Source organism: Oncorhynchus nerka, linkage group LG27 (assembly GCF_034236695.1).
Source record: "Oncorhynchus nerka isolate Pitt River linkage group LG27, Oner_Uvic_2.0, whole genome shotgun sequence".
Lineage (NCBI taxonomy): Eukaryota > Metazoa > Chordata > Actinopteri > Salmoniformes > Salmonidae > Oncorhynchus > Oncorhynchus nerka.
Window position 1 is genome coordinate 53,922,171 of NC_088422.1, and position 24,986 is coordinate 53,947,156.

General features: G+C 43.6%; 1 protein-coding gene across 2 annotated transcripts; it reads right to left on the minus strand.

Moving 5' to 3' along the window:
• Window positions 1-530: 530 nt before the first annotated feature.
• sncaip (synuclein, alpha interacting protein) lies at window positions 531-24,986 on the minus strand. Of its 2 annotated transcripts, none has more exons than XM_029638660.2 (10): window positions 24,880-24,986; window positions 13,936-14,033; window positions 13,582-13,633; window positions 12,614-13,458; window positions 12,321-12,500; window positions 11,807-11,920; window positions 9,758-9,883; window positions 5,989-6,158; window positions 4,054-4,143; window positions 531-3,934 (listed from the first exon to the last, which is right to left on the minus strand). In XM_029638660.2, exons 2-10 carry the CDS (start codon window positions 13,990-13,992, stop codon window positions 2,935-2,937), a joined length of 2,634 nt encoding a protein of 877 aa, XP_029494520.1. In that variant the 5' UTR covers window positions 13,993-14,033; window positions 24,880-24,986; the 3' UTR covers window positions 531-2,934. The 2 variants fall into 2 exon arrangements, with proteins under 2 accessions (XP_029494520.1, XP_029494519.1); XM_029638659.2 differs by having other exon boundaries at window positions 13,582-13,654.

Here is a 24,986-nt window from a genome sequence, read left to right on the forward strand (position 1 = left end):
CATCAGTCTCAATGATCTATCTCAAAAGACCAAACCAATGACATTACACTTTGATACAGCCTATCTATTGGTTGAATTGGGTTTAAAAAAACAGCATAAACTCAATGTGTTGTATCTATTTTTTCTTTTGCCAACCTGTCAGGCTCCTTAACGTAGAGTAGTCATCGTTAAGTATGCTTGCTGAGAAATGATTGAATGGGCTCAATTTAATGGACTCCTTTATTTCCTGTTCTGATTATTTGTATGTACTGTATTTGTGTTTATTGAACCACACCCCACAAGACATTCCCTGCACAGGAAAATAAAGTTACTTGAATTGAATACTTGGGGGGAAACAACGTACATTACATGTGTAATAACTCTGTATTACCTCATCATGATGGCATTTTATCTTGATTATGAATTGTGGTGAGCCAATACTGACTCATGACTGCATTTGGACTAACATCTGAGAACGACCCAGGTAATGTTTCAAACCGTAACAATTTCAGACTTGTTTTGAATCCACAGAATCATACAGACAAACAGGAGACAGAAGACAAGTAATGGTTTATTTCAGCTCGGAGTTTGTCGTAACTAGTGGGAGGGCGCAAAGCATCATCAACATTTGGTTAATTCCGTCTTTGTGCATACAAAACCTAACAACTCTTTTACAAAATGTAAAATACACTTTAGGTTTAACACCGCACATAGACTAGAGCAACTATTGCATTTGTACTGAAGGAAGTGTCAAATTCATCGTTTGACATTTTGTCAAATGTGTGTTACACCAAAGATAAGAACAAAAAACATGATCAACCATTTATATTCCACCAGAGCCCTAACAATGCTATCATAATTAGAAAAGGACACGTGTCCTCATTCTCAAAGTGTGGTTATATTAAATCACTGCATTCAAACCTCTCATCAATACATGTCACTGATACAGACAGGAACTCAAATATTGGCAATAACCAACCACTGCATAGATAATGAAACTACGAATGACTAGAAGTGATGTGAAAGAAGCCTTAAATATATACAGGTGGTTGCAAATACACTGAACTAAAATATAAACGCAAAATGTAGTGTTGGTCTCATGTTTCATCAGCTGAAATAAAAGATCCCAGAAATGTTCCACATGCACAAAAAGCTTATAAAAAAAATAAAAAAACATAACATCCTTGTTAGTGAGCATTTCCCCTTTGCCAAGACAATCCATCTACCTTACAGGGGAGGCATATCAAGAAGCTGATTAAACAGCATGATCATTACACAGGTGCACCTTGTGCTGGGGACAAAAGTTCACTAAAATGTGCAGTTGTCACGCAACACAATGCCACAGATGTTTCAAGTTCCGAGGGAGCGTACAATTGGCATGCTAACTGCAGGAATGTCCACTAGAGCTGTTCCCTGACAATTTACTGTTCATTTCTTTTCCATAAGGCGCCTCTGACGTCCTTTTAGAGAATTTGTCAGTACGCCCAACCGGCCTCACAAACACAGACCATGTGTAACCATGCCAGCCAAGGACCTTCATGTTCAGCTTCTTCACCTGTGGGATCATCTCAGACCAGCCACCCCGGCAGCAGATGAAACAGTGTTTTTTATTTAACCATTACTTAACTAGGCAAGTCAGTTAAGAACAAATTCTTATTTACAATGACGACCTACCCTGGCCAAACCCTAACCAGAACGGAGCTGGGACAATTGTGCGCCGCCCTATGGTACTCCCAATCACGGCCAGTTTTGATACAGCCTGGAATTGAAACAGGGTCTGTAGTGACACCTCTAGCACTGAGATGCAGTGCCTTAGACCACTGCGCCACTCAGGAGCCCACAACTAAAGAGTTTCAGCACTAACTGTCAGAAACCGTCTCAGGGAAGCTCATCTGCATGCTCATCCTCACTAGGGACTTGACCGTACTGCAGTTTGGTGTCGTAACCGACTTCAGTGAGCAAATGCTCAACTTCGATGGCCACTGGAAAGCTGGAGATGTGTGCTCTTCACGGATGAATCCCGGTTTCAGCTGTACCGGGCAGATGGCAGACAGCGTGCATGGTGTTGTGTGTGCGAGAGTTTTGCTGATGTCAACGTTGTGAACAGTGCACCATGGTTGTGGTGGGGTTATTATATGGGCAGGCATAAGATAAGGACAATGAACTCAACTGCATTTTATCGATGGCAATTTGAATGCAGATACCGTGACGAGATTCTGAGGCCCATTGTCGTGCCATTCATCCACTGCCATCACCTCATGTTTCAGCATGATAATGAACAGCCCCATGTCGCAAGGATCTGTACACAATTCCTGGAAGCTGTCCCAGTTCTTCCATGGTCTGCATACTCACCAGACATGTCACCCATTTAGCATGTTTCGGATGCACTGGATCGACAGCATGTTCCATGTCCCGCCAATTTCCAGCAACTTCGCACAGCCATTGAAGAGGAGTTGGACAACATTCCACAGGCTACAATCAACTGCCTGATCAACTCTATGTGAAGGAGATGTCACACTGCATGAGGCAAATTGTGGTTAAACCAGATGCACGCCCCTACCCTTTTTTTAAGGTATCCGTGACCAACAGATGCATATCTCTATTCCCAGTCATGTGAAATTCATAGATTAGTGCCAAATGAATTCATTTCAATTGAGTGATTTCCTTATAAGAATAGTAACTCAGTAAAATCTTTGAAATTGTTGCATGTTGCGTTTATATTTTTAATTCAGTGTATACGCTTTGTGCTAGTGCACATTAAGTGCATGAGAAAAACCACAGATTGTTTTACCAATGGTATAACTGTGTGTGCATAAGTATACATACTCTAATACAATTGTATTGGATACTTCAGAGGACACTTCAGTTACAGATAAATTGTCAAGTTGATCAAATACTGTGAGAGAAAGTACAATGCTTTTTATTGTGTCCTTTAAAAAAAAAAAACAAAGGCCCCTAAACAGCACTAGCTTTGCTCTTGCCCTTGGAGTGCCCACATGGACTGGTTTTAACCTCAGTTTTCCTGCCAGGCGAGCCCTGGGACACACCACAGCTTGACTGTTTGACAGAGGGAGACGTTTGGACATTATTATTGTTGCTGTTCTGATTTCCACTCAGCGATTCCATTAGGGAGCGGAATGTCCCGAACGGGCGCTTCACCGTCTCAGACCCTGTGGGAGTCCTACCTCCGGCTCCTTCTTTACTGTGGGCACCCTTGGGCGGCTCACTCTCTGGTGGCCCCGTCTTGTGAACCACCTGCTCATCAAAGGTCACCCTCAGTTTCAGGTTCTGGGAGGTCTTCCTTCGAGAGGTAGGCGATTTCAGTGCACTTTTGGGGCTCGTCGTGATCTTTTGTCCATTGTTGTAGTCGGGGAAATCTCCACCGGCCTCCGTTTTCCCGTCAGCGTCAAGCTCGCTTTTGTCCGATGTGGGCGAGGGGTATCCATCCATGGACTTGGAGGTGCTGAGGGCGAAAGCTGACTTGTGCTCGGTGGTCGAGGTGTGCTTCTTCATGCCCAGATGCAGGCTGCCGACAGGTTCCTCGCTCTCTGCAATGGGCAGGTGGCTGGGTCTCTCTAGGCGCACCCCTGGGGGGGGGGCATGTTTGGCCTCTTCAGGGGGGTAGGTGTCCGAGTCGGACTCGCTGAGAGAGCGCTGCATGATCTGCTTGAGTCTGGCCAGCTTCAGCTCCCGTCTTTCCACCACCCCCATCCTGCGCAGGGGCCCAGGGTTGGCCCCGTTCAGACTAGGAGGCCCCGCTTTGGAGCCCTCCTGGAACTCCAGGGACAGCTTCTCCTTGGTGCACACCTTGTCTGAGATGTCTTTACCCAGTAGTTGGCGCAGGACAGTGTCTGAGTCGACGCTCCTCTGCCTCAGGATCCAGTGGCCATCCCCGGGGGTCCCCTCTGCGGTCAGGGTCATTTCAGGCCACGCCTCCACAGATGGGACATGGGAGCTGATCATCAAAAAGACAGAAATGACTGATTTGGATATATTTAATTTACATGTACGTGCTTGTAATCAATGTGTAGACGGTGAATGGTGTACAGTACAGTATGTGATGGAAGATCAGACCTGGGCGATCGTGGCAAAGTTCCCTCTGCTTTTAAGGGATCCAGGTGTAGCTGAACTTGATTCTGTAGAGCATTCGTCTTTGTTGCTTGTCTGAAATTGTTTGGAACAATATATAATGATAACACTGACATGCATTCAAGGTAAATTAACCAGCTAAGGAAATCTTCATTTTTAAAACATTGATTCATAAAAATTAACCTCCAGAAAATCCTCAGTGCATCTCCATATCCAAAACGCTGTATAGAAGTTTGCTAAAAATGTACATTTTCTGAAATACTGCGGTTATTACACCCTTTTGAAAGAAATTATTATTTATTTTTATCCACATTGGTGTAAAGACTAGGTTTATGTGCATCCCAAATGGCACCCTATTCCCCATGTAGTGCATTACTTCTGACCAGAGACAAAGTGCACTGATAGCCAGAGGTGAGACCAAGTCCCTATTATTCGAGTAACAAGTGTTGTAACAATACGTCTTCATCAGACTTATTGATTATTAATAATATTTCATCAACATTCATACATGGAACAATAATACTCTCTTGTGCAACGTACTGACTCCAAAGTGTGGCACACAGTCCACGTAGCCTAGAATAGGCACTGAGGTGGGCGCAACCAGAATGACAGAGACATAGGACACAGACACACGGAACTCCGACATAAACAGGGAAATATGAGAAACGATACATTGAATTAAATAAACAGAACTTCCACCACATGAGTCTCACAAACGCTCATGTGAACAATAAACCTTGCGTCGCCTCAGAGTGTAAGAAATGTTAAATTAAAATGTATCGTATCAAACAGAAAAGTCCAAGTGTTGCAATAAACAGTACGGGCATGGAATGATGAAACGCTAGCAATTATTGTCGGATTAGATTAAATATAGATTTACCATGTATGCATTTAAAACATGTGAAAGTAACAGCAACGATTTCAACAAGAAAACAAAGCTCTCTACACTGGCGAGAATTGCGCCACAGTAATAATGAATTTTAACATCAAATTCCAAATGCAAGATTCATAAGTAAACTTTAAATTTTAAGCAATTTTGACATACCAAAAGACCAGTAAACCTATGCTATTAATTGTTCCTTGATGCCCCATTGCTGGTGAAGTTTCATTTACATTTTAATTACTTAACAGATGCACTTATCCAGAGCGACTTACAGGAGCAATTTTGGGTTAAGTGCCTTGCTCAAGGGCAGACAGATTTTTCACCTAGTCAGCTCGAGGACTCGAACCAACAACCTTTCTGTTACTGGCCCAACGTTCTTAACCACTAGGCTGTCTGCAGTTAATATTCTTGATCACCAATTATTTGGGGAGATGCATATTTATTTATTATGGCAATCCTCTCTCACTACCATTTCATGTTTGCGCTGCACCTGTAAAGCAAATCAGCAATCTGTTCGCTAGCTCACCCGACCTGTGTTGAGGGTGTGAGGGTCGAGTGTGCATTTCACTAGCCAATCTGTTGCCTTTTTTGCTAAGGCGATGCTGTGGCTACTGTCTCTGACTGCATGGAGAGTGATCCACGGAGACTCTGTGCCACAATGAGTGACAAAATGTTACAAAACCTGGCCGGATAATTTCAAGTCATCAGTCTCAAGTCTTGAGAGTCCAAATCAAGTATTAAGTTATTTTCTTTTCTATTAAGTTGAGTCTCAAGTCATCAAATTTGAGACTCGAGTCCAAGTCATGTGACTCAAATCCAGAACTCTGCTAATAGTACTATATAGGGAATAGGGAGTAAGTTCAGACAACACAAGTAATCTGAGGTGAGTTAAAGGCCACATCCTGAATAACACCCTGCTCCCTATATAGGGAACTCCTTTTGACCAGGACCCATAGGCCTCTGGTCAAAAGTAGTGCACTATGTATGCAATAGGATGCTTTTCAATCAAAAGAGTCAGACAGGAACCTCCCACTCACTCGTTGAGCTGCTTGGTGAGCTTGACCACCTGGGAGGCCAGCGACATGCACGTCTCCACCACCACCAGGTAGCGGGCGCAGGTGGTGTGGCCCTGCCGTTCGGCGCTCTGGGAAGGCCTCTCGCCGCCCTGGTTCTGCACGGTGACGTTGGAGCCGTACTCCACCAGGGTCTGAGGAAAGAAAGACATGCTGCTTTGTCAGTTCATGTAGTAGGAGCTCCAAACAAAGACCTATCGGCTGTTAGTAGTGTCTGAAATGGCATTGAAGCCTTACCAAAATAATGAATGAAAATGGTACAGAAAGCATTTAGTGCAAATGGATGGGCAAACATCCAAAAAGTACATTTACAAATGTCCTTATTGTCCAGTATTCTTCCTCTAAAACAACTTAGTTTAACAACAAAACATGCAAATGAAATCTGTATTATCTAACGTACATAGAAGTGCAGAAACAAAGTAAAACAGTGTATTCAATGTTTCCTAGGCCCAGCTCGTCTCTCTGAAACATAGTTAATGTGGTCACCGACCGTACTTTGATACGTCTGGCTTGCTGAATCAACAGCCGCCCGCATCCTCATTCTATTTTGTAAAAGCACAGTCTAAAGTCCAGATCCTCTCTTTTATAGACAAGGGCACAATAGAATGAGCGGATATATTACTCCTGATTTGTTTCCTGCTGTTGATTCAGCAAGCCAGGAACAACCAGACGCTGCACTTGACACATTTACAACATTGCTTATTCCAGTTACTAATAAGCATGCATCCAGTAATAAAATGACTGTAAAAACGGTTCGATCCTCTTGGACCAAAGAGGAATTTTAAAAATGTATGGTTGAGAGGGATGAGGCAAAAGTATGGCAAATAAGTCTGGTTGGCAAATGTACTACAAATTAAGAAATCATGTGACTAAAGTAAATAAAAATAAACTTATGAAACAAAGAAAAATTATATTAAAAAAATGATAGTAAAAAGCTGGGGCACCTTAAATGAAAAAAAGATAAAGAGGCCAACTCGGCACCATCATTGAATCAGATGGCTCATTCATCACAAAGACCACTGATATCGCCAACTACTTTAATGACTTTTTCCATTGGCAAGATAAGCAAACTTGGGGATGACATACCAGCAACAAATGCTGACCACTACACATCCGAGTATATCGGACCAAATTATGAAAGACAAGAATTGTATTTTTGAACTCCATAAAGTCATTGTGGAAGAGGTGAAAAAAGTATTGTTGTCCATCAACAATGACAAGCCACCGGTGTCTGACAATCTGGATGGAAAATTACTGAGGATCATAGCTGACGATATTGCCACATCTTTAATTTAAGCCTACTAGAAAATGTGTTCCCTCAGGCCTGGAGGGAAGCTAAAGTCATTCTGCTACCCAAGAATAGTAAAGCCCCCTTTACTGGCTCAAATAGCTGACCAATCAGCCTGTTACCAACCCTTAGTAAACTTCTGTAAAAAATTGTGTTTGACCAGATACAATGCTATTTCACAGTACACAAATTGACAACAGACTTTCAGCACACTTATAGGGAAGGACACGCAACAAGCACAGCACTTACACAAATGACTGATGATTGGCTGAGAGAAATTGATAAAATGATTGTGGGTGCTGTCTTGTTAGAGGTGTTGACATGTTGTTAACATTATCGATCATTCTGCTGCTGGAAAAACGTATGTGTTATTGCTTTACACCCCCTGTTATAATGTGGATAAAGAGTTACTTGACTAACAGAACACAGAGGTTGTTCTTTAATGGAAGCCTCTCAAACATAATACAGATAGAGTCAGGAATTCCCCAGAGTAGCTGTTTAAGCCCCTTGCTTTTTTCAATCTTTAATAACGACATAACGGCAGTCACAAAATGTTATCAGCCGGTGATTGTCAAGCAAATAACTTCCGGTCTCACGGTAATTGAACATGAATTAACATCAATATATTTAGCATCTCCTGGCCTATGCCCTCCCAGGCCCACCAATGGCTGCGCTACCCTGCCCAGTCATGTGAAATCCATAGACTATGGCCTAGTGGATACATTTCTTTCTCAGTAAAATCTTTGAAATTGTTGCATGGTTGCATTTATATTTTTGTTCAGTATGTATACAGTGGGGCAAAAAAAGTATTTAGTCAGCCACCAATTGTGCAAGTTCTCCCACTTAAAAAGATGAGAAGAGGCCTGTAATCTTCATCATAGGTACACTTCATCTATGACAGACAAAATGAAAAAATAAATCCAGAAAAATCACATTGTAGGATTTTTAATGAATTTATTTGCAAATTATGGTGGAAAATAAGTATTTGGTCAATAACAAAAGTTTATCTCAATACTTTGTTATATACCCTTTGTTGGCAATGACAGAGGTCAAAAGTCTTCACAAGGTTTTCACACACCGTTGCAGGTATTTTGGCCCATTCCTCCATGCAGATCTCCTCTAGAGCAGTGGTATTTTGGGGCTGTTGCTGGGCAACACAGATTTTCAACTCCCTCCAAAGATTTTCTATGGGGTTGAGATCTGGAGACTGGCTAGGCCAGTCCAGGACCTTGAAATGCTTCTTACGAAGCCACTCCTTCGTTGCCCGGGCGGTGTGTTTGGGATCATTGTCATGCTGAAAGACCCAGCCACGTTTAATCTTCAATGCCCTTGCTGATGGAAGGAGGTTTTCACTCAAAATCTCACGATACATGGCCCCATTCATTCTTTCCTTTACACGGATCAGTCGTCCTGGTCCCTTTGCAGAAAAACAGCCCCAAAGCATGATGTTTCCACCCGCATGCTTCACAGTAGGTATGGTGTTCTTTGGATGCAACTCAGCATTCTTTGTCCTCCAAACACGACGAGTTGAGTTTTTTCAAAAAGTTCTATTTTGGTTTCATCTGAACATATGACATTCTCCCAATCTTCTTCTGGATCATCCAAATGCTCTCTAGCAAACTTCAGACGGGCCTGGACATGTACTGGCTTAAGCAGGGGGACACGTCTGGCACTGCAGGATTTGAGTCCCTAGCGGCGTAGTGTGTTACTGATGGTAGGCTTTGTTACTTTGGTCCCAGCTCAGTCTTCCATTTCCTAATAATTACTCCCACAGTTGATTTCTTCAAACCAAGCTGCTTACCTATTGCAGATTCAGTCTTCCCAGCCTGGTGCAGGTCTACAATTTTGTTTCTGGTGTCCTTTGACAGCTCTTTGGTCTTGGCCATAGTGGAGTTTGGAGTGTGACTGTTTGAGGTTGTGGACAGGTGTCTTTTATACTAATAACAAGTTCAAACAGGTGCCATTAATACAGGTAACAAGTGGAGGACAGAGGATCCTCTTAAAGAAGAAGTTACAGGTCTGTGAGAGCCAGAAATCTTGCTTGTTTGTCGGTGACCAAATACTTATATTCCACCATAATTTGCAAATAAATTCATAAAAAATCCTACAATGTGATTTTCTGGATTTTTTTCTTCTCATTTTGTCTGTCATAGTTGAAGTGTGCCTATGATGAAAATTACAGGCCTCTCACATATTTTTAAGTGGGAGAACTTGCACACTTGGTGGCTGACTAAATACTTTTTTGCCCCACTGTATATATATATTCTTTGGGGAGCCAAAGAATCAATATCTTCAAAAATAACATTCTTGAAGCACACGGCAAATAGTTGTGTGAAAAACCCAGCAGCATTTCAGTTCTTGACATAAACCGGTGCGCCTAGCACCTACTACCATACCTTGTTCGAAGGCGCCATGCTTTTCCAACAGCCACAGAAGGATACATACCTGAATGCAAGTGAGATGGCCGTACTGAGCAGCTACATGCACTGCACTGTTTCCGTACTGGTCCACTTCGTCCAGAGAAATGGCTTGCTCTTGCATGAATTGGAGCAGCCACAGCAGAACCTTTTCCTAAAAGAGAGATCATGAACATCCAAAAGGACAATATATACACTAAAAAAGATTAAAGAAAATGGGATTCAAAAGTCATACTATATAATACTAAGTGTGGATAGATATTGCGGTAACAGAAATGCTGCAGTGGTGACCACACTGCAATATACTGTATATATTTACACTAGAGGTCGACCGATTAATCGGAATGGCCGATTAATTGGGGCTGATTTAAAGTTTTCATAACAAATCGGAAATCTGTATTTTTGGGCGCCGATTTTGCAGTTTTTAATTATTTAATGTTATACCTTTATTTAACTAGGCAAGTCAGTTAAGAACACATTCTTATTTTCAATGATGGCCTAGGAACGGTGGGTTAACTGCCTTGTTCAGGGGCAGAATGACAGATTTTCACCTTGTCAGCTCGGGGATCCAATCTTGCAACCTTACAGTTAACTAGTCCAACGCTCTAACCACCTGCTTCTCATTGCACTCCACGAGGAGCCTGCCTGTTACGCGAATGCAGTAGAAGCCAAGGTAAGTTGCTAGCTAGCATTAAACTTATCTTATAAAAAACAAATCAATCAAACATAATCACTAGTTATAACTACACATGGTTGATGATATTACTAGTTTATCTAGCGTGTCCTGCGTTGCATATAATCGATGCAACGCTTGGGGATGATTTAACAAAAGCGCATTTGTGAAAAAAGCACAATCGTTGGACGACTGTACCTAACCATAAACACCAATGCCTTTCTTAAAATCAATACAAAGAAGTAAATATTTTTAAACCTGCATATTTAGCTAAAAGAAATCCAGGTTAGCAGGCAATATTAACCAGCTGAAATTGTGTCATTTCTCTTGTGTTCATTGCACGCAGAGTCAGTGTATATGCAACAGTTTGGGCAACCTGGCTCATTGCGAACTAATTTGCCAGAATTTTACGTAATTATGACATAACATTGAAGGTTGTGCAATGTAACAAGAATATTTAGACTTAGGGATGCCACCCGTTAGATAAAATACAGAACGGTTAAGTATTTCACTGAAATAATAAACATTTTGTTTTCGAAATGATAGTTTCTGGACTCGACCATATTAATGACCAAAGGCTCGTATTTCTGTGTGTTATTATGTTAGAATTAAGTCTATGATTTGATAAAGCAGTCTGACTGAGCGATGGTAGGCAGCAGCAGGCTCATAAGCATTCATTCAAACAGCACTGTTGTGTGTTTTGCCAGCAGCTCTTCGCAAGCACAGCGCTGTTTATGACTTCAAGCATATCAGCCTAATGGCTGGTGTAACCGATGTGAAATGGCTAGCAAGTTAGCTGGGTGTGCGCTAATAGCGTTTCAAACATCACTCGCTCAGACTTGGAGTAGTTATTTCCCTCGCGGCTTTTGTGGAGCGATGGGTAACGCTGCTTCGAGTGTGGCTGGTGTCGATGTGTTCCTGGTTCGAGCCCAGGTAGGGGTGAGGAGAGGGACGGAAGCTATACTGTTACACTGGCAATACTATAGTGCCTATAAGAACATCCCATAGTCAAAGGTTAATGAAATACAAATGGTATAGAGAGAAATGGTCCTATAAATACTATATTAACTACAACCTAAAACCTCTTACCTTGGAATATTGAAGACTAATGTTAAAAGGAACCACCAACTTTCATATGTTCTCATGTTCCGAGCAAGGAACTCAAACGTTGTACTTTTACATATTTTATTTAAATCGGCATCGACATTTTTGGTCCTCCAATAATCGGTATCGGCGTTGAAAAGTCATAATCGGTCGACCTCTAATTTCCACACTTAAAAGATGCACTACGCAGAAATCAAGATGCACTACGCAGAAATCGCTCCGCCATTTCATGGTTGCTAAAATTCTAATAGTTAGATTTCCCCAATGATAGGGTTATAAAATGGTGTGCGTCTCCCTCACCTGTCCGTAGCGGGCTGCGTAGTGGATGAGACTGGGGTGCTCTCGGCTACAGCTTAGCTCGGCGATGGCCTCCGTCTCACTCACCATCCAGCGCACACACTCCAAATGGCCGTTCTGCACGCACACAAACATGCACAAGTTATTCTGTAGATCAGTTTGATATAGACAGTGTCCTCTTTATTGAAGACAAGGAATGAAAGAGGGTAAATGAGAAAAATACAGATAAGTATCCGAAACCCAGACTTGCACAGCCGGAGACATCTTTCCCCACAGGAATATCAAGGTCTTAACTAACAACCAACTCTAGTTGTTCCAAATAGCACCCATTTCACTATATAGCGCAGTACTTTAGACTAGGGCCCATAGGGTGCCATTTAGAATGAAACCTAGACGTCTGCCTTGGTTGACATGGTAGGTGGACATCATTGGACATGGTTGACTCGCAATGTCCACAAGTTAAGTTTTCTAGAGGCCCTGACCCAATCTCTCACCCGTCCTCTATCCCCTCACTCACCTTCACCCCGAGCCCAGCAGGTGTAAGCTGGTGGTTGTTGCGCTCGTTGAGGCAGTCCTCTCCCATGAGGGAGGTGAGGTGCTGCAGGCAGTCAGCGTGGCCCTGGGACGCAGAGATGTGGAGCAGGTTGTTCCCCTCCTCATCCTGGATCAGCTCCAGGTTATCAGCGGCCAGGTGAGGCTATGGACAGAGAACACCAGGAATAACACTCAGTGAGTTGCTGATACAAAATGGTATTGTTCATATAGCCTACAACTATATTGTTATGGCTTTTCCCCATACTGTTGACTTACCAACAGAGAGATCTGCCCCTCTCGGATGATATTGATGATGTTCTGGGATTTCTTGGTCTCGTCATCACACTCTCCGTGCAGTCTTGTACCGTTCCAGGTCTTACTGCTGTCCTGCCTAGACCCAGCACAGCCCTGGAGGGGGAACATCATAGCCTGGCTGCTCCCAGGGGTGTCAGCCCCTGTCTTGTGTGCCTGTGTCTCTGGGTAGGCCCTGTTGGCTAAAAGTTTATCTATGTCTGAGGCAGAGGAACTGCTAAGTGATCCTGGTGTGGAGTGGTCATAGCCCCCAGCGGGTGGCCGGTGATTGTCCGGGTCCAGAGATTTCAACTTCCTCATATCAGACCATTTGACGGGCGAAAGCATACAGTACTGGGTGACACTTGCAAGGCTCTCAGGGTGGGTAAGCGTGGAGGTCTTAACGCCGTGGCACCTGTCACTGGCGTTGCCACCGCCACCCACCGTCCTTTTGTCATGTGGAACTCTGGGAAGAGTAGAGACATGTTGGCTGGATTTAATGTAAGGCACGTCCAGTATCTCATCCATGTCCAGGTCGTAGTGCTCCAGCTCCCCAAAAAGAGCTCCTCCGGTTCCCAGGCTCTTGGCTTTAAATCCCTGGCCTTCGCAGGCTGCAGGTGTTTTGTCTGAGGCTTCTTCTTTGCTACTGCCTTCCCCATTGTGAGCCTGAGCCTCGTTGTCACTCTCGTTGTCAGAGGTCTCCGGTTGATGTTTGAGTGGCGAGACCCTCTTCACAGGCCGGAATTTGCTGTGGACGTCGGCGATGCCGGTCGGCTTGATTCCACCGCCACTATGTGACGACACACCACGGCTCCAGTTGATGGCTGGGGCTAAAGATGGTAAAATAAAACAAAAACGTTTCTATCTGCCATTTAGGCTACCTGTAGTGCTACAAAATAATAAGACATTCATTTAAAAAAAATACATTTGCAATAATAGCCTACAGGCCACACCTTGTCTTTCTTCTCCCTGACCATCGTTTCTTCTGGACAGCTCTGGAATGTTCTTCAAGGATGTCACAGAATACTTTTACAGGGAAGAGACCATCAACATGTTTGTCTATAAGTGCTTATTACATTGAAATATTAATTTAGCCAACTGTAGCCTAGAAAGTACTCCATATAGAGGTGGTTTCCCCAGACGACACAGATTAAGACTAGTCCTGGACTAAAAAGCAAACTCAATGGAGATTAGGTTTAATCTGTGTCCAGGAAACTGCCCCATAGACTATATTACATCCCCTGGCATAGCCAGATGGTGTGTAACTATTTACTGTAGAACAACCTGAGTTTTGGACTTTTACTCACCACTGAATCATCAGTGAAGTCAATCTCATCCAAATCCAAGTACTCAGGAGCATCCATCTTCAGTCAGCATTATTCTTGACACCCTAGTGAGAAGCAACCTGTTTGATAAAGCCTGATATTAGCATTCCACATTCATTTACAGCCTAAGTAAAGACAACTTTGTGATTTATAGATCTGGACCGTGTCTTAAATAGCACCCTTTTCCATATTGCGTGCACTACTTTTGATCAGGGCCCATAGGGTACTATATAGGCAATAGGATGCCATTTGGGACACACTATTGACTATAGGCCACTTCCTGCAAATCTGTGATGACCAAGTTTCTATGACCTAGAGTGGCTGTTTGAACTGTCTCGATCCAAAAGTCACCCAACAAAGCTGATCAATGTCTACAGGCTAAATCCTCTAGGTGACTCACTTAGACTGTTCAACGTAATGTGACTAGCTGTGCAGTGTTTAGGGTTGACCCCATTTAGTTGACTGGTCAATTGATTGGTCGATAGGCTGTTGGTCGAACAGATTTCTTTAGTCAAGCAGTCGCAATTATGATTACTTTTTCATGGTGCACAAGACACCCGTCTGATTCGCACCTGTCTCAATGGACTAATCTATTGCGGAGGCTGCGGGGATGGCAAAGCCCATCACTGTAAGACATGTGATACTGAAATTGTATATGGTTGTATTATGTAAAAATAATAGTGCTACACTAATAAATCAAATATTATTTTGGATTATGGTCACTGTCCGCAGTTCTGAAACAATCTTCAGTGTCCTGTAGAATTGGCACCTTTCCCTTTGTTGCTATATGCATAATAGTTAACCAGTATATTGGCTCTGGCGCTACCCCAGGTGAGCCGGCACCATTCTGACCCAGAGCCCTCTGTTGTACATATGTTTGTGTATGTCACTTTCCCTGAGTTTTCCCCGCATTCCCAGCATAAGGCGCTCGTCGATTCAGGCGCGGCTGGCAATTTTATTGATAGAGCGTTCGCCCATAGTTTAGGGATCCCCATTGTTCCCGTGGCTGTGCCCTTCCCCGTTCATGCCTTAGATAGTCGACCATTAGGGTCAGGGTTGATTACAGAGGTCACCGCTCCTCTGTGCATGGTGACGCAGGGGGGTCACAAGGAGAGAATTAGTCTCTTCCTTATTGACTCTCCAGCATTTCCCGTGGTGCTAGGCCTACCCTGGTTAGCTTGTCATAACCCCACTGTTTCTTGGCCACAGAGGGCTCTCACGGGGTGGTCGCGAGAGTGCTCGGGGAGGTGTTTAGGGGTTTCCGTTGGTGCTACTACGATGGAGAGTCCAGACCAGGTCTCCACCATGCGCATTCCCCCTGAACATGCCGATTTGGCTCTCGCTCTAGTAACCGCATTTCAGCCATGTGTGATTGGCCGACTCCAACCACGGTAAAGGAGGTGCAGCGGTTCTTAGGGTTTGCCAACTACTACCGGAGGTTTATCCAGGGTTTTGGTCAGGTAGTGGCTCCCATTACCTCACTGCTGAAGGGGGACTCGGTACGCTTGCAGAGGTCAGTTGAGGCGGACAGGGCTTTTAGTCACCTGAGGGCTCTGTTCACCTCGGCTCCCGTGCTGGCCCATCCAGATCCCTCTGGGGTTCATAGTGGAGATGGACGCATCCGAGGCTGGGATAGGAGTTGTGCTCTCTCAGGGCTCGGGTAAGGCACCGAAGCGCCGCCCCTGTGCCTTCTTCTCGAAGAAGTTCAGCCCAGCAGAGCGAAACTATGACGCGGGGAACCGGGAGCTGTTGGATGTCATCAAGGCCTTGAAGGTGTGGAGACATTGGCTTGTTGGGGCTAGACACCCTTTTCTCATCTGGACTGACCACCGTAATCTGGAGTACATCCGGGCGGTGAGGAGACTGATCCCTCGCCAGGCAAGGTGGGCCATGTTTTTCACCCATTTTGTGTTTACCCTTTACTACAGACCAGGCTCCCAGAACGTGAAGGCAGACGTATTGTCTCGGCTGTATGACACAGAGGAGCGGCCCATGGATCCCACTCTCATACTCCAAGCCTCCTGCCTGGTGGAGCCGGTAGTGTGGGAGCTGGACACGGACATTGAGCAGGCGTTACGTGCAGAGCCCGCTCCCTGCCAGTGTCCCACTGGGCGTCTGTATGTATCGTCTGCTGTTTGTGACCGGTTGATCTATTGGGCCCACACGTCACCCTCCTCTGATTATCCTGGGATTGGTTGGACAGTGCGCTGTTTGAGGGGGAGGTACTGGTGGTCTACCTGGCTAAGGACGTGAGGATTCATGTTTCCTCCAGCTCGGTGTGCGCCCAGTGTAAGGTTCCTAGGCACCTGCCCAGAGGTAAGCTACACCCCTTAGCCGTTCCACAACGGTCTTGGTCGCACCTGTCGGTGGATTTTCTGATTTTCTAGGGTCTGGAAGGCGTTCATGGAACGTCTGGGGGTCTCGATCAGCCTTACTTCAGGGTTTTACCCCGAGTGTAATGGGCAGGTGGAGAGAGTAAACCAGGATGTGGGCAGGTATCTGCGGTCCTATTGCCAGGACCGGCCGCGGGAGTGGGCGGCTTTGTGCCCTGGGCTGAGATGGCACAGAACTCACTTCGCCACTGTCTCTCCCTTCCAGTGCGTACTGGAGTACCAGCCGGTTCTGGCGCCTTGACATCAGAGTCAGACCGAGGTTCCTGCGGTGGACGACTGGTTCAGGCTCGCAAAGGAGACATGGGGAGCTGACCGTGTTCACCTTCAGCAGGCTGTGATGCGCCAAAAGGAGAACGCAGATCGCCACCGCAGTGAGCCCGCTAGGAGTTTGCCAAAAGGCACCTAAAGGAATCTCAGACCATGAGAAACAAGATTCTCTGGTCCGATAAATGAAACCAAGATTGAACTCTTTGGCCTGAATGTCAAGAGACACATCTAGAGGAAACCTGGCACCATCCCTACGGTGAAGCATGGTGGTGGCAGCATCATGCTGTGGGGATGTATTTCAGCGGCAGGGACTGGTAGACTAGTCAGGATCGAGGGAAAGATGAACAGAGCAATGCACAGAGAGATCCATGATGAAGAGCGCTCTGGAGCAGGTTAGGACCTCAGGACAGGACAAAGACCTTAAGCACAAAGCCAAGAACACGTAGGAGTGGCTTTGGGACAAGTCTCTGAATGTCCTTGAGTGGCCCAGCCAGAGCCCGGACTTGAACCCGATCGAACATCTCTGGAGAGACCTGAGAATAGCTGTGCAGCGACGCATCCCATCCAACCTGACAGAGCTGGAGAGGATCTGCAGAGAAGAATGGCACACCATATACAGGTGTGCCAAGTTTGTAGAGTCATACCCAAGAAGATTCAAGGCTGTAATCGCTGCCAAAGGTGTTTCAACAAAGTACTGAGTAAAGGGCCTGAATACTTATGCAAATGCGATATGTTTTTTTATATAAATGCGTAAATGTTTCTGCTTTGTTACGGGTTATTGTTTGAAGATTGGTGAGGGAAAAACATCTATTTAATCCATTTGAGATAATGTGGGAAAAAAATCAAGGGGACTGAATACTTTCTGAATGCACTACATATCAAGAATTTAAAAGATCACTGAATATGAACCCCAGATTGAATATAAGTATAAAAGGTGCAATTATATTTTTGTTTCCTTAACCCAATTAGCAACAATAATTAGCTAGGTTTATGGGCTACAAGCCTCTGCCGCGTCTCCAACAATCGGATGTTCCGGTTTTCAGGGGAAGTGAAAAGCAAGCTTATGACACAACTTCTGCTTTTGGACATTAACAAGGAGACACATCTTAATTCCTCCTCTACATTTACTGGTTCGATTGAACAGTGCAGAAGAAAACATACTAGTCAAGACCAGTATGAAGGAGATCTAGATTCAGGCGTTTATTTTATGCCTGCTACTTTGGGTTAGTTAATGGGCTACAAATCAAACTTTGTCACATGCGCCGAATACAACAAGTGAAGACTTTACCCTGAAATGCTTACTTACGAGCCCTTAAAACCTCTTTGGGCTAGGGGGCAGTATTTTGATGTCGATGAAAAGCATGCCCAAAGTAAACTTCCTGTTACTCAGGCCCAGAAGCTAGGATATGCATATAATTGGTAGATTTGGATACACTCTAAAGTTTCTAAAACTGTTAAAATAATGTCTGTGAGTATAACAGAACTGATGTGGCAGGTGAAAACCTGAGGACAAACCATCCAGAAAAACAAAATCAGCCTACCACTGTTTCCAATGGCTGTCATGGTTGTCCCAGATTGCAGTTCCCAGGGCTTCCACTAGATGTCAACAGTTAGAAAGAGTTTCAGATTTGTTTTTGAAAAAATGAGCTGGAATTTATAGTTTTTCTAAGTGGCTCCCATTTTGGCTGTAGTGTTTTCATGCCCGTGGATGAGAGCGCGTTCTTTGTTGTTTATCTCCGGTAAAGACAATAACGATTCTACGTCTTAAATTTGATCGTTTATTTACATATTAGGGTACCTGAGGTTTGATAATAAACGTTGTTGACTTGTTTGGAGAAGTTTATTGGTAACATTTGGGATTCATTTTGTATGCATTTTGAAGGAGGGAAACCGGTGGATTATTGAATGAAGTCCGCCAGCTAAACTGGGTTTTTGGGGATATAAAGAAGGACTTTGTCGAAGAAAAGGACCATTTGTGATGTAACTGGGACCTTTTGGAGTGCCAACAGAAGATCTTCAAAGGTAAGGCATTTATTTCAATCTCTATTTCTTACTTTCGTGGCGCACCTGCCTGGTTGACAATGTTTTTTAAATGCTTTTGTGTGCTGGGCGCTGTTCTCAGATAATCGCATGGTGTGCTTTCGCTGTAAAGCCTTTTTGAAATCTGGCAGCTGGATTAACAAGAAGTTAAGCTTTTTTCACAAATTCATGAATATTTTAATGAATGTTAAATATGACTATTTCTGTAATTAGAATTTCGCGCTCTGCAATTTCACCGGATGTTGTCGAGGTGGGTCGCTAGTGGAACGCCTGTGCAAGAAAGGTTAACCAACAGTGCAGATCAAGAAGAGTTAAGAAAATATTTACCAAGTAGACTAAAATAAAAAGTAATAATAAAAAAGTAATAATAAAAAAGTAACACAATAAGGATAACTAATGAGGTTATATACAGGGGGCACCGGTATTGAGTCAGTGTGCGGGATCAGGTTAATTGAGGTAACTTGTACATGGAGGTGGGGGTGAAGTGACTATGCATAGACAATGAACAATGAGGGAGGGAGGGGGGTCAATGTAAATTGTTCAGTGATGATTTTATTAATTGTTCAGCAGTCTTATTATGGCTTGGGGGTAGATGCTGTTGAGGAGCCTCTTGGTCCAGGACTTGGCGCTCCTGTACCGCTTGCCATGCGGTAGCAAAGAAAACGGTCTATGACTTGAGTGACAGGAGTCCCTGACAATTTTATGGGCTTTTCTCTGACACCGCCTATTATATAGGTCCTGGATGGCAGGACGCTTGGCCCCAGTAATGTACTGGGCCATTCGCACTACCATCTGTAGCGCCTTACGTTCAGATGCCGAGTAGTTGCCATACCAGGCGGTGATGCAACCGGTCAGGATGCTCTCGATGGTGTAGCTGTAAAACCTTTTGAGGATCTGGGGACCCATGCCAAATCTTTTTAGTCTCCTGAGATTTAAAAGGTTTTGTCGTGCCCTCTTCACAATTGTCTTGGTATGTTTGGACCATGATAGTTCGTTGGTGATGTGGACAGCAAGGAACTTGAAAACGCTCAACCCACTCCACTACAGCCCCGTTGATGTTAAGCTTTTTGGGATAGGGGCAGCATTTTCACTTTTGGATGAATAGTGTGCCCAGAGTGAACTGCCTCCTACTATGTCCAAGATGCTAACATATGCATATTATTATTAGTATTGGATAGAAAACTCTGAAGTTTCTAAAACTGTTTGAATGATGTCTGTGAGTATAACAGAACTCATGTGGCAGGCAAAAGCCTGAGAAAAATCCAACCAGGAAGTGGGACATCTGAGGTTTGTAGTTTTTCAAAGCTTGGCCTACCGAATACACATTGCGATATGGGTAAAGTTGCACTTCCTATGGCTTCCACTAGATGTCAATTGTCTTTAGAAACTTGAATGGAGGATTCTACTATAAAGGAGGGGCTCATGAGACCTCTGAGTCAGTGGTCTGGCAGAGTGCCTTGGTCTCATGACGCACGCGTGCTCCCGACAGAGTTACCTCTCGTTCCAGTGCTTTTCTGAAGACAAATGAATTCTCCGGTTGGAACATTATTGATGTTTTATGTTAAACACATCCTAAAGATTGATTCCATACATCGTTTGACATGTTTCTAAAGGACTGTAACGGAACATTTCGAGTTTTTGTCTGGACGAAGTGCCTGCGCCTCATGAAGATGGATGACTGGGCTGAACACGCTAACAACAAGTGACTATTTGGACATAAATGATGGAACAAATCAGTCATTTATTGTCGAACTGGGATTCCTGGGAGTGCCTTCTGATGAAAATCATCAAAGGTAAGTGAATATTTATGGTGTTGTTTCTAACTTTGTTGACTCCAAAATGGCGGATATTCCTCTGGCTGTTTTGGGTTCTGAGCGCCGTTCTCTGCCACATCCAACGAGCGTCAGAGCCGGTGTAGTAGGATTCAATCTTAATCCTGTATTGACGCTTTGCTTGTTTGATGGTTCATCTGAGGGCATAGCGGGATTTCTTAGCGCCCGGATTAGGCTCCTGCTCCTTGAAAGTGGCAGCTCTTTAGTTCAGCCTTTAGTTCGATGCGGATGTTGCCAGCAGCAACATTATGTACACAATAAGTTAAGAAATAAATTACACAAAACGCAAAAAAACACAGCCATAAAGTCATAAACCCTGTCTATTTCAAAAATGTTGCTTCATAAAATCTGATCTTAAACATGACCTTAACCACACTGTTAACTGTATACCTAACCCTAACTTTAAATTAAGACCAAAAATCATGTTTGTTTTCATACATTTTTACAATATAGACCATTTTTATTTTGTGGCTGTGGTAATTAGTAATAACCGCCAAGTCCCGTTCCCAAGCTGGAATAGCCTAAAACATGCCACTTCAATACAGCTATGACCGAAAGTGACTTTATCGTAACATGTTAATAGAATTTACGTAGCAGGTTAGGAGAATTAGGCTGAGGTCAAGCAAGTAAAGGGTCATATGCTTCGGCATTCAACATACTCTTACTACCTGAGTATGTTACTACATTCCTTCCGCAGCTGAGGGGGCAGTGTGGTCGCTTGGTTCCTTGATCTGATCTATAGGCTGGTCATCAAAGTAGCCTATTTTGCATTACAAATATAATCTCAACGACTGTTCAAACAGTAAACCAAACAACAAGAATCCACCAAAAAGGTGATTATAGGCTATTGTGAAATGGTAGAACCTACTGTAGACAACTAGCTAGCCATGTGCTTGTTTACTCTGTGACCAAAACATGATAACATTCTATTTTTAGCTGATATATATGAATGCATACACAAGCAGCAAATCAAATCAAACTGGGTTAGCCTGGGAAGCCAAGGCTCAATGTGCATTCCCAGTAATACACTCGTGTCCCCAGTGGGGCATCATATTCCTCCTTAACTAGCTTTATAACGGGGAGAAGGCAGAGAAAAACTGGCATACTTTCTTTATGAAACACCATTTTCACCACCGTGCTAGAGTGGCTAATGTCTAGGAATGCTACCTTCTGATGTTGCACCTTACGTTCAGTCTTGGGTAAACAACAGACTGCAACCTGATTGGCTCAAAGCGATACTCAACATCTGGGATTATCATTTCTAAGCATTACCAACTAGCATGGGGGTGGAAAATGGTCTTTCATAAAGTAGGGATGCACAATATAATTGGTGAGCATATATCGGAATTGGACGATATTAGCTAAAGATGCCAATATTGGCCCGATGTCTAGCTTAAAGCTGATGTGCAAAACCGATGTCATAGCTGACGTGCATACGTAAGTAGATGACGTAATGACGCCAAGAGAAATACAGCGCTACACAAAACAAAAGCAGAAAAACATACGCACACTTCCAAAAACTAAACAAGTTCAAGTTGAGCAGTCATTTGAAAGTGTAAGAAAAATTCTGTGAGACAACTAAAGGCGAAATCCATTAAGGCAAAGATAATGGAATTCGATATGCTACTTGCTAAGGTGTCAAGCCTGACATTTGAACCAGCGATGTCAGCCCCATGAGCATGCTGAGGAAAGCCGTATTGCATGCTCAAGAATATGCTGGTTCTCATATCACTGCTGCCATTTCAATGGCATTTGAGAACATGTTTGAAACATAAACACACTCCTAGCGCCATTCGAACAACTGACTCGAGAAATAAGCTAATCAACAGCGTCTGCAGCAGACGTGATACCCTCTGTCATGGCATTGAAACGCCTGCTCAACAATACTGTCGACACAGACGTGGGGTTAAAACTTACAAAAGTACTCGAGGCTGTGAACGAGCGATTAGGTGGTTTTCTCTCTGAGCCTCTTTACTGTGTCGCCACCATGCTCGATGCTAGGTACAAGGACCGCTACTTCGATGCAGACAAGAAACGGGGTTTACGTGAAATGTTACATACACAGCTGGACAAGATGGAAACGGACACAGTGACAGTGCGCACAGAGGAAGAGAGGCCACGGACAGACAGAGCTGAAACTGTACTGCTTGACATGTATGATGAAATCCTGGTTGAGAATGAAATGACTGAACAAATAAACAACGAAACAACACAGCAAGTAAGTGAAATAAATACGTTTTGATTATGTTTGATTGGTGATGGGGACATAGGTAAATGCCAACAAAATAACTTTTTGGTCAGTGTGTGTGTTTCAACTATACTAGAACGCTTAAAAGTCCGCTAAAAATGTTAATATCGGTTATCGGGTATTTTTGGCAAGGAAAATATCAGATATCCGTATCGGCCAAAAAATGTCATACTGGTCCATCCCTAAATAAAAGCATTTAAATGCATAATTGCATTTGCGGTCACTTTTGAGAATGGTGTTTTCCCACTAATGGAACATTTGCGCTTATAGCCTACTGCCTAATAGTTAATCAACATTTTAAGCTAAACATTATGATCTGTTGTGTCAGCCACATTGCGTAATTAATGTTTTTTGATGCTAGCGGTTATATTAATTTAGGATCTATCGCATCCCGCAACTATCCCAGACTATGTTTGGAAATGTTTCTCTCACACAGAATAGGTCAACTTTTGTACTATGGAGGATACAAATTGACATGGGCTAGGGCTTTTGCTGTCCGTTAGGCCTACTCATCTTGTTGGCTGACGAAAAGTAAATGTGGAAAGTTCTTCCAATATCTTCAATATGCACCTCGGAATTGTATAAGGACGCCCGCAGTTGCGTCCCCGATGTGTCTGTCTTTACTTGTACCTGTGAGAAAGATCCGATCACATGATGGAGAGCCATGTTAGTGAGGTGCTACCGAGCACGCAGCACTCAGGGAGAAGGGCACAACGGCCACTGGCTGCAAAAGGCATGGATTCTTTTAGGGTGCATTATGGCCACACAAAGGGGATGCTGCCGTGAAATTCTAGGCATATTAAGTGTTTGTCAAATTGTGAATGAGTGACTGATGAAGTGTGTACAGCCTGCGCAAAAAAAAACAAAGCAGAGCTCATGCCTTTCAAGCAACTTTTTTCAAATCATCATTAGAGTTGCATCATGCAGCCTTACAATGTATTAAACATCAAAACATATAGCCCAACATTTGTAGAACAACTAAAGTTACATTATTAACTCTAAATTAAGCACACAGCAACACCCATTTCTTTGTTCACCGCTCAACACAGAATAGCCGTATGTGCGCACTCCCTCAAATCGCTTGGAGAAAATATCCTTTCTATTTTATTCAGATTTGTCCAATTGTATCCTTCAATTGTATTCTAGAAAACACTGACGATAAGTAAAGCTTATTAAAGAGCAGTGATACTATCAAGAGCAGTGTCTGGGTTTCTTCTTTTTTCTCATTCTTCATGCTATAAAATAATGCCACAGAATTCTAAGCAAATCTTGTCTGCTAAATGAACTAGAGTAGCCCACAGCTATTTGGCAAAGTCAGATCAGGACCTAACATAAGGACAACTCATAGTAAGCTATTCTGTTCTTCTGAAATAGACTACATTTCCTTCATATCATGCTTCTTTAGACCAGTCTAAAATAAATCACAATTTTCGGTAGGGAGGGGCGGGGGTAGCTAGCTAGGACATGGTGTCGCCCTAGTCATTGTCGGGCGACACCTTGGCAGTCATTGGGGAACAAATGCGGGCGCTCGATGGGCGGTGTTCATGAAGGAGCCAATGGGATGCTCGACGGGGGGCAATTGCTGAACATGCAGCAACGCCCAGAATTGCAGGCTGCAGTTGCACACTACCAAAAGGTGTCTCCTACTACAAAAATCCCACTCCACCCACGTAGATCAACGGAGTGAAGCTTGTAGTAAGCGAAAAATATTTCCCGAACCTGCTAAGAAAATATCTTCGTACGAAGTGATGTGTTTTAAGGGAGTCCCTAGTTAGCTAGCTAGCTTGATGGCTGGCTGGCATTTGGAAAACAAATAGCTAGTTAACGTTAGTTACATCAAACGTTAAATGCCTAACTAGCAAGCTAATTAACATGCAGTATAGGCAGTGAACATTTGACATGGGGGAAAAAAGGTCTGACTGCTAGCTAATTGAGCAAGTATCACCATTCTGTGGAATGACCATCGACTCCAGCATCTCAAGGCAAGCAGGTTAGCCTTTTAGCTAACGTTAGCTAGCGAGCAGTTGGAAACGAATCGGGTCATCAAAAAGAGGGATGCAGATAGCTACACAAGTATTCAACAAACACGATTTCATATAGCTTAATATATAATATTATAACAAATAATTGTTTTCGTTTACAATACCTTTTAGCCCAGTTAGCTAATGCCCAGGTTTTGTCTTCGACTATTTTCTAGGCTCAGTTCCAGATTCCAGCTGTTTTTGAGGTCCCAGACTGGACCAGCGTCTCATC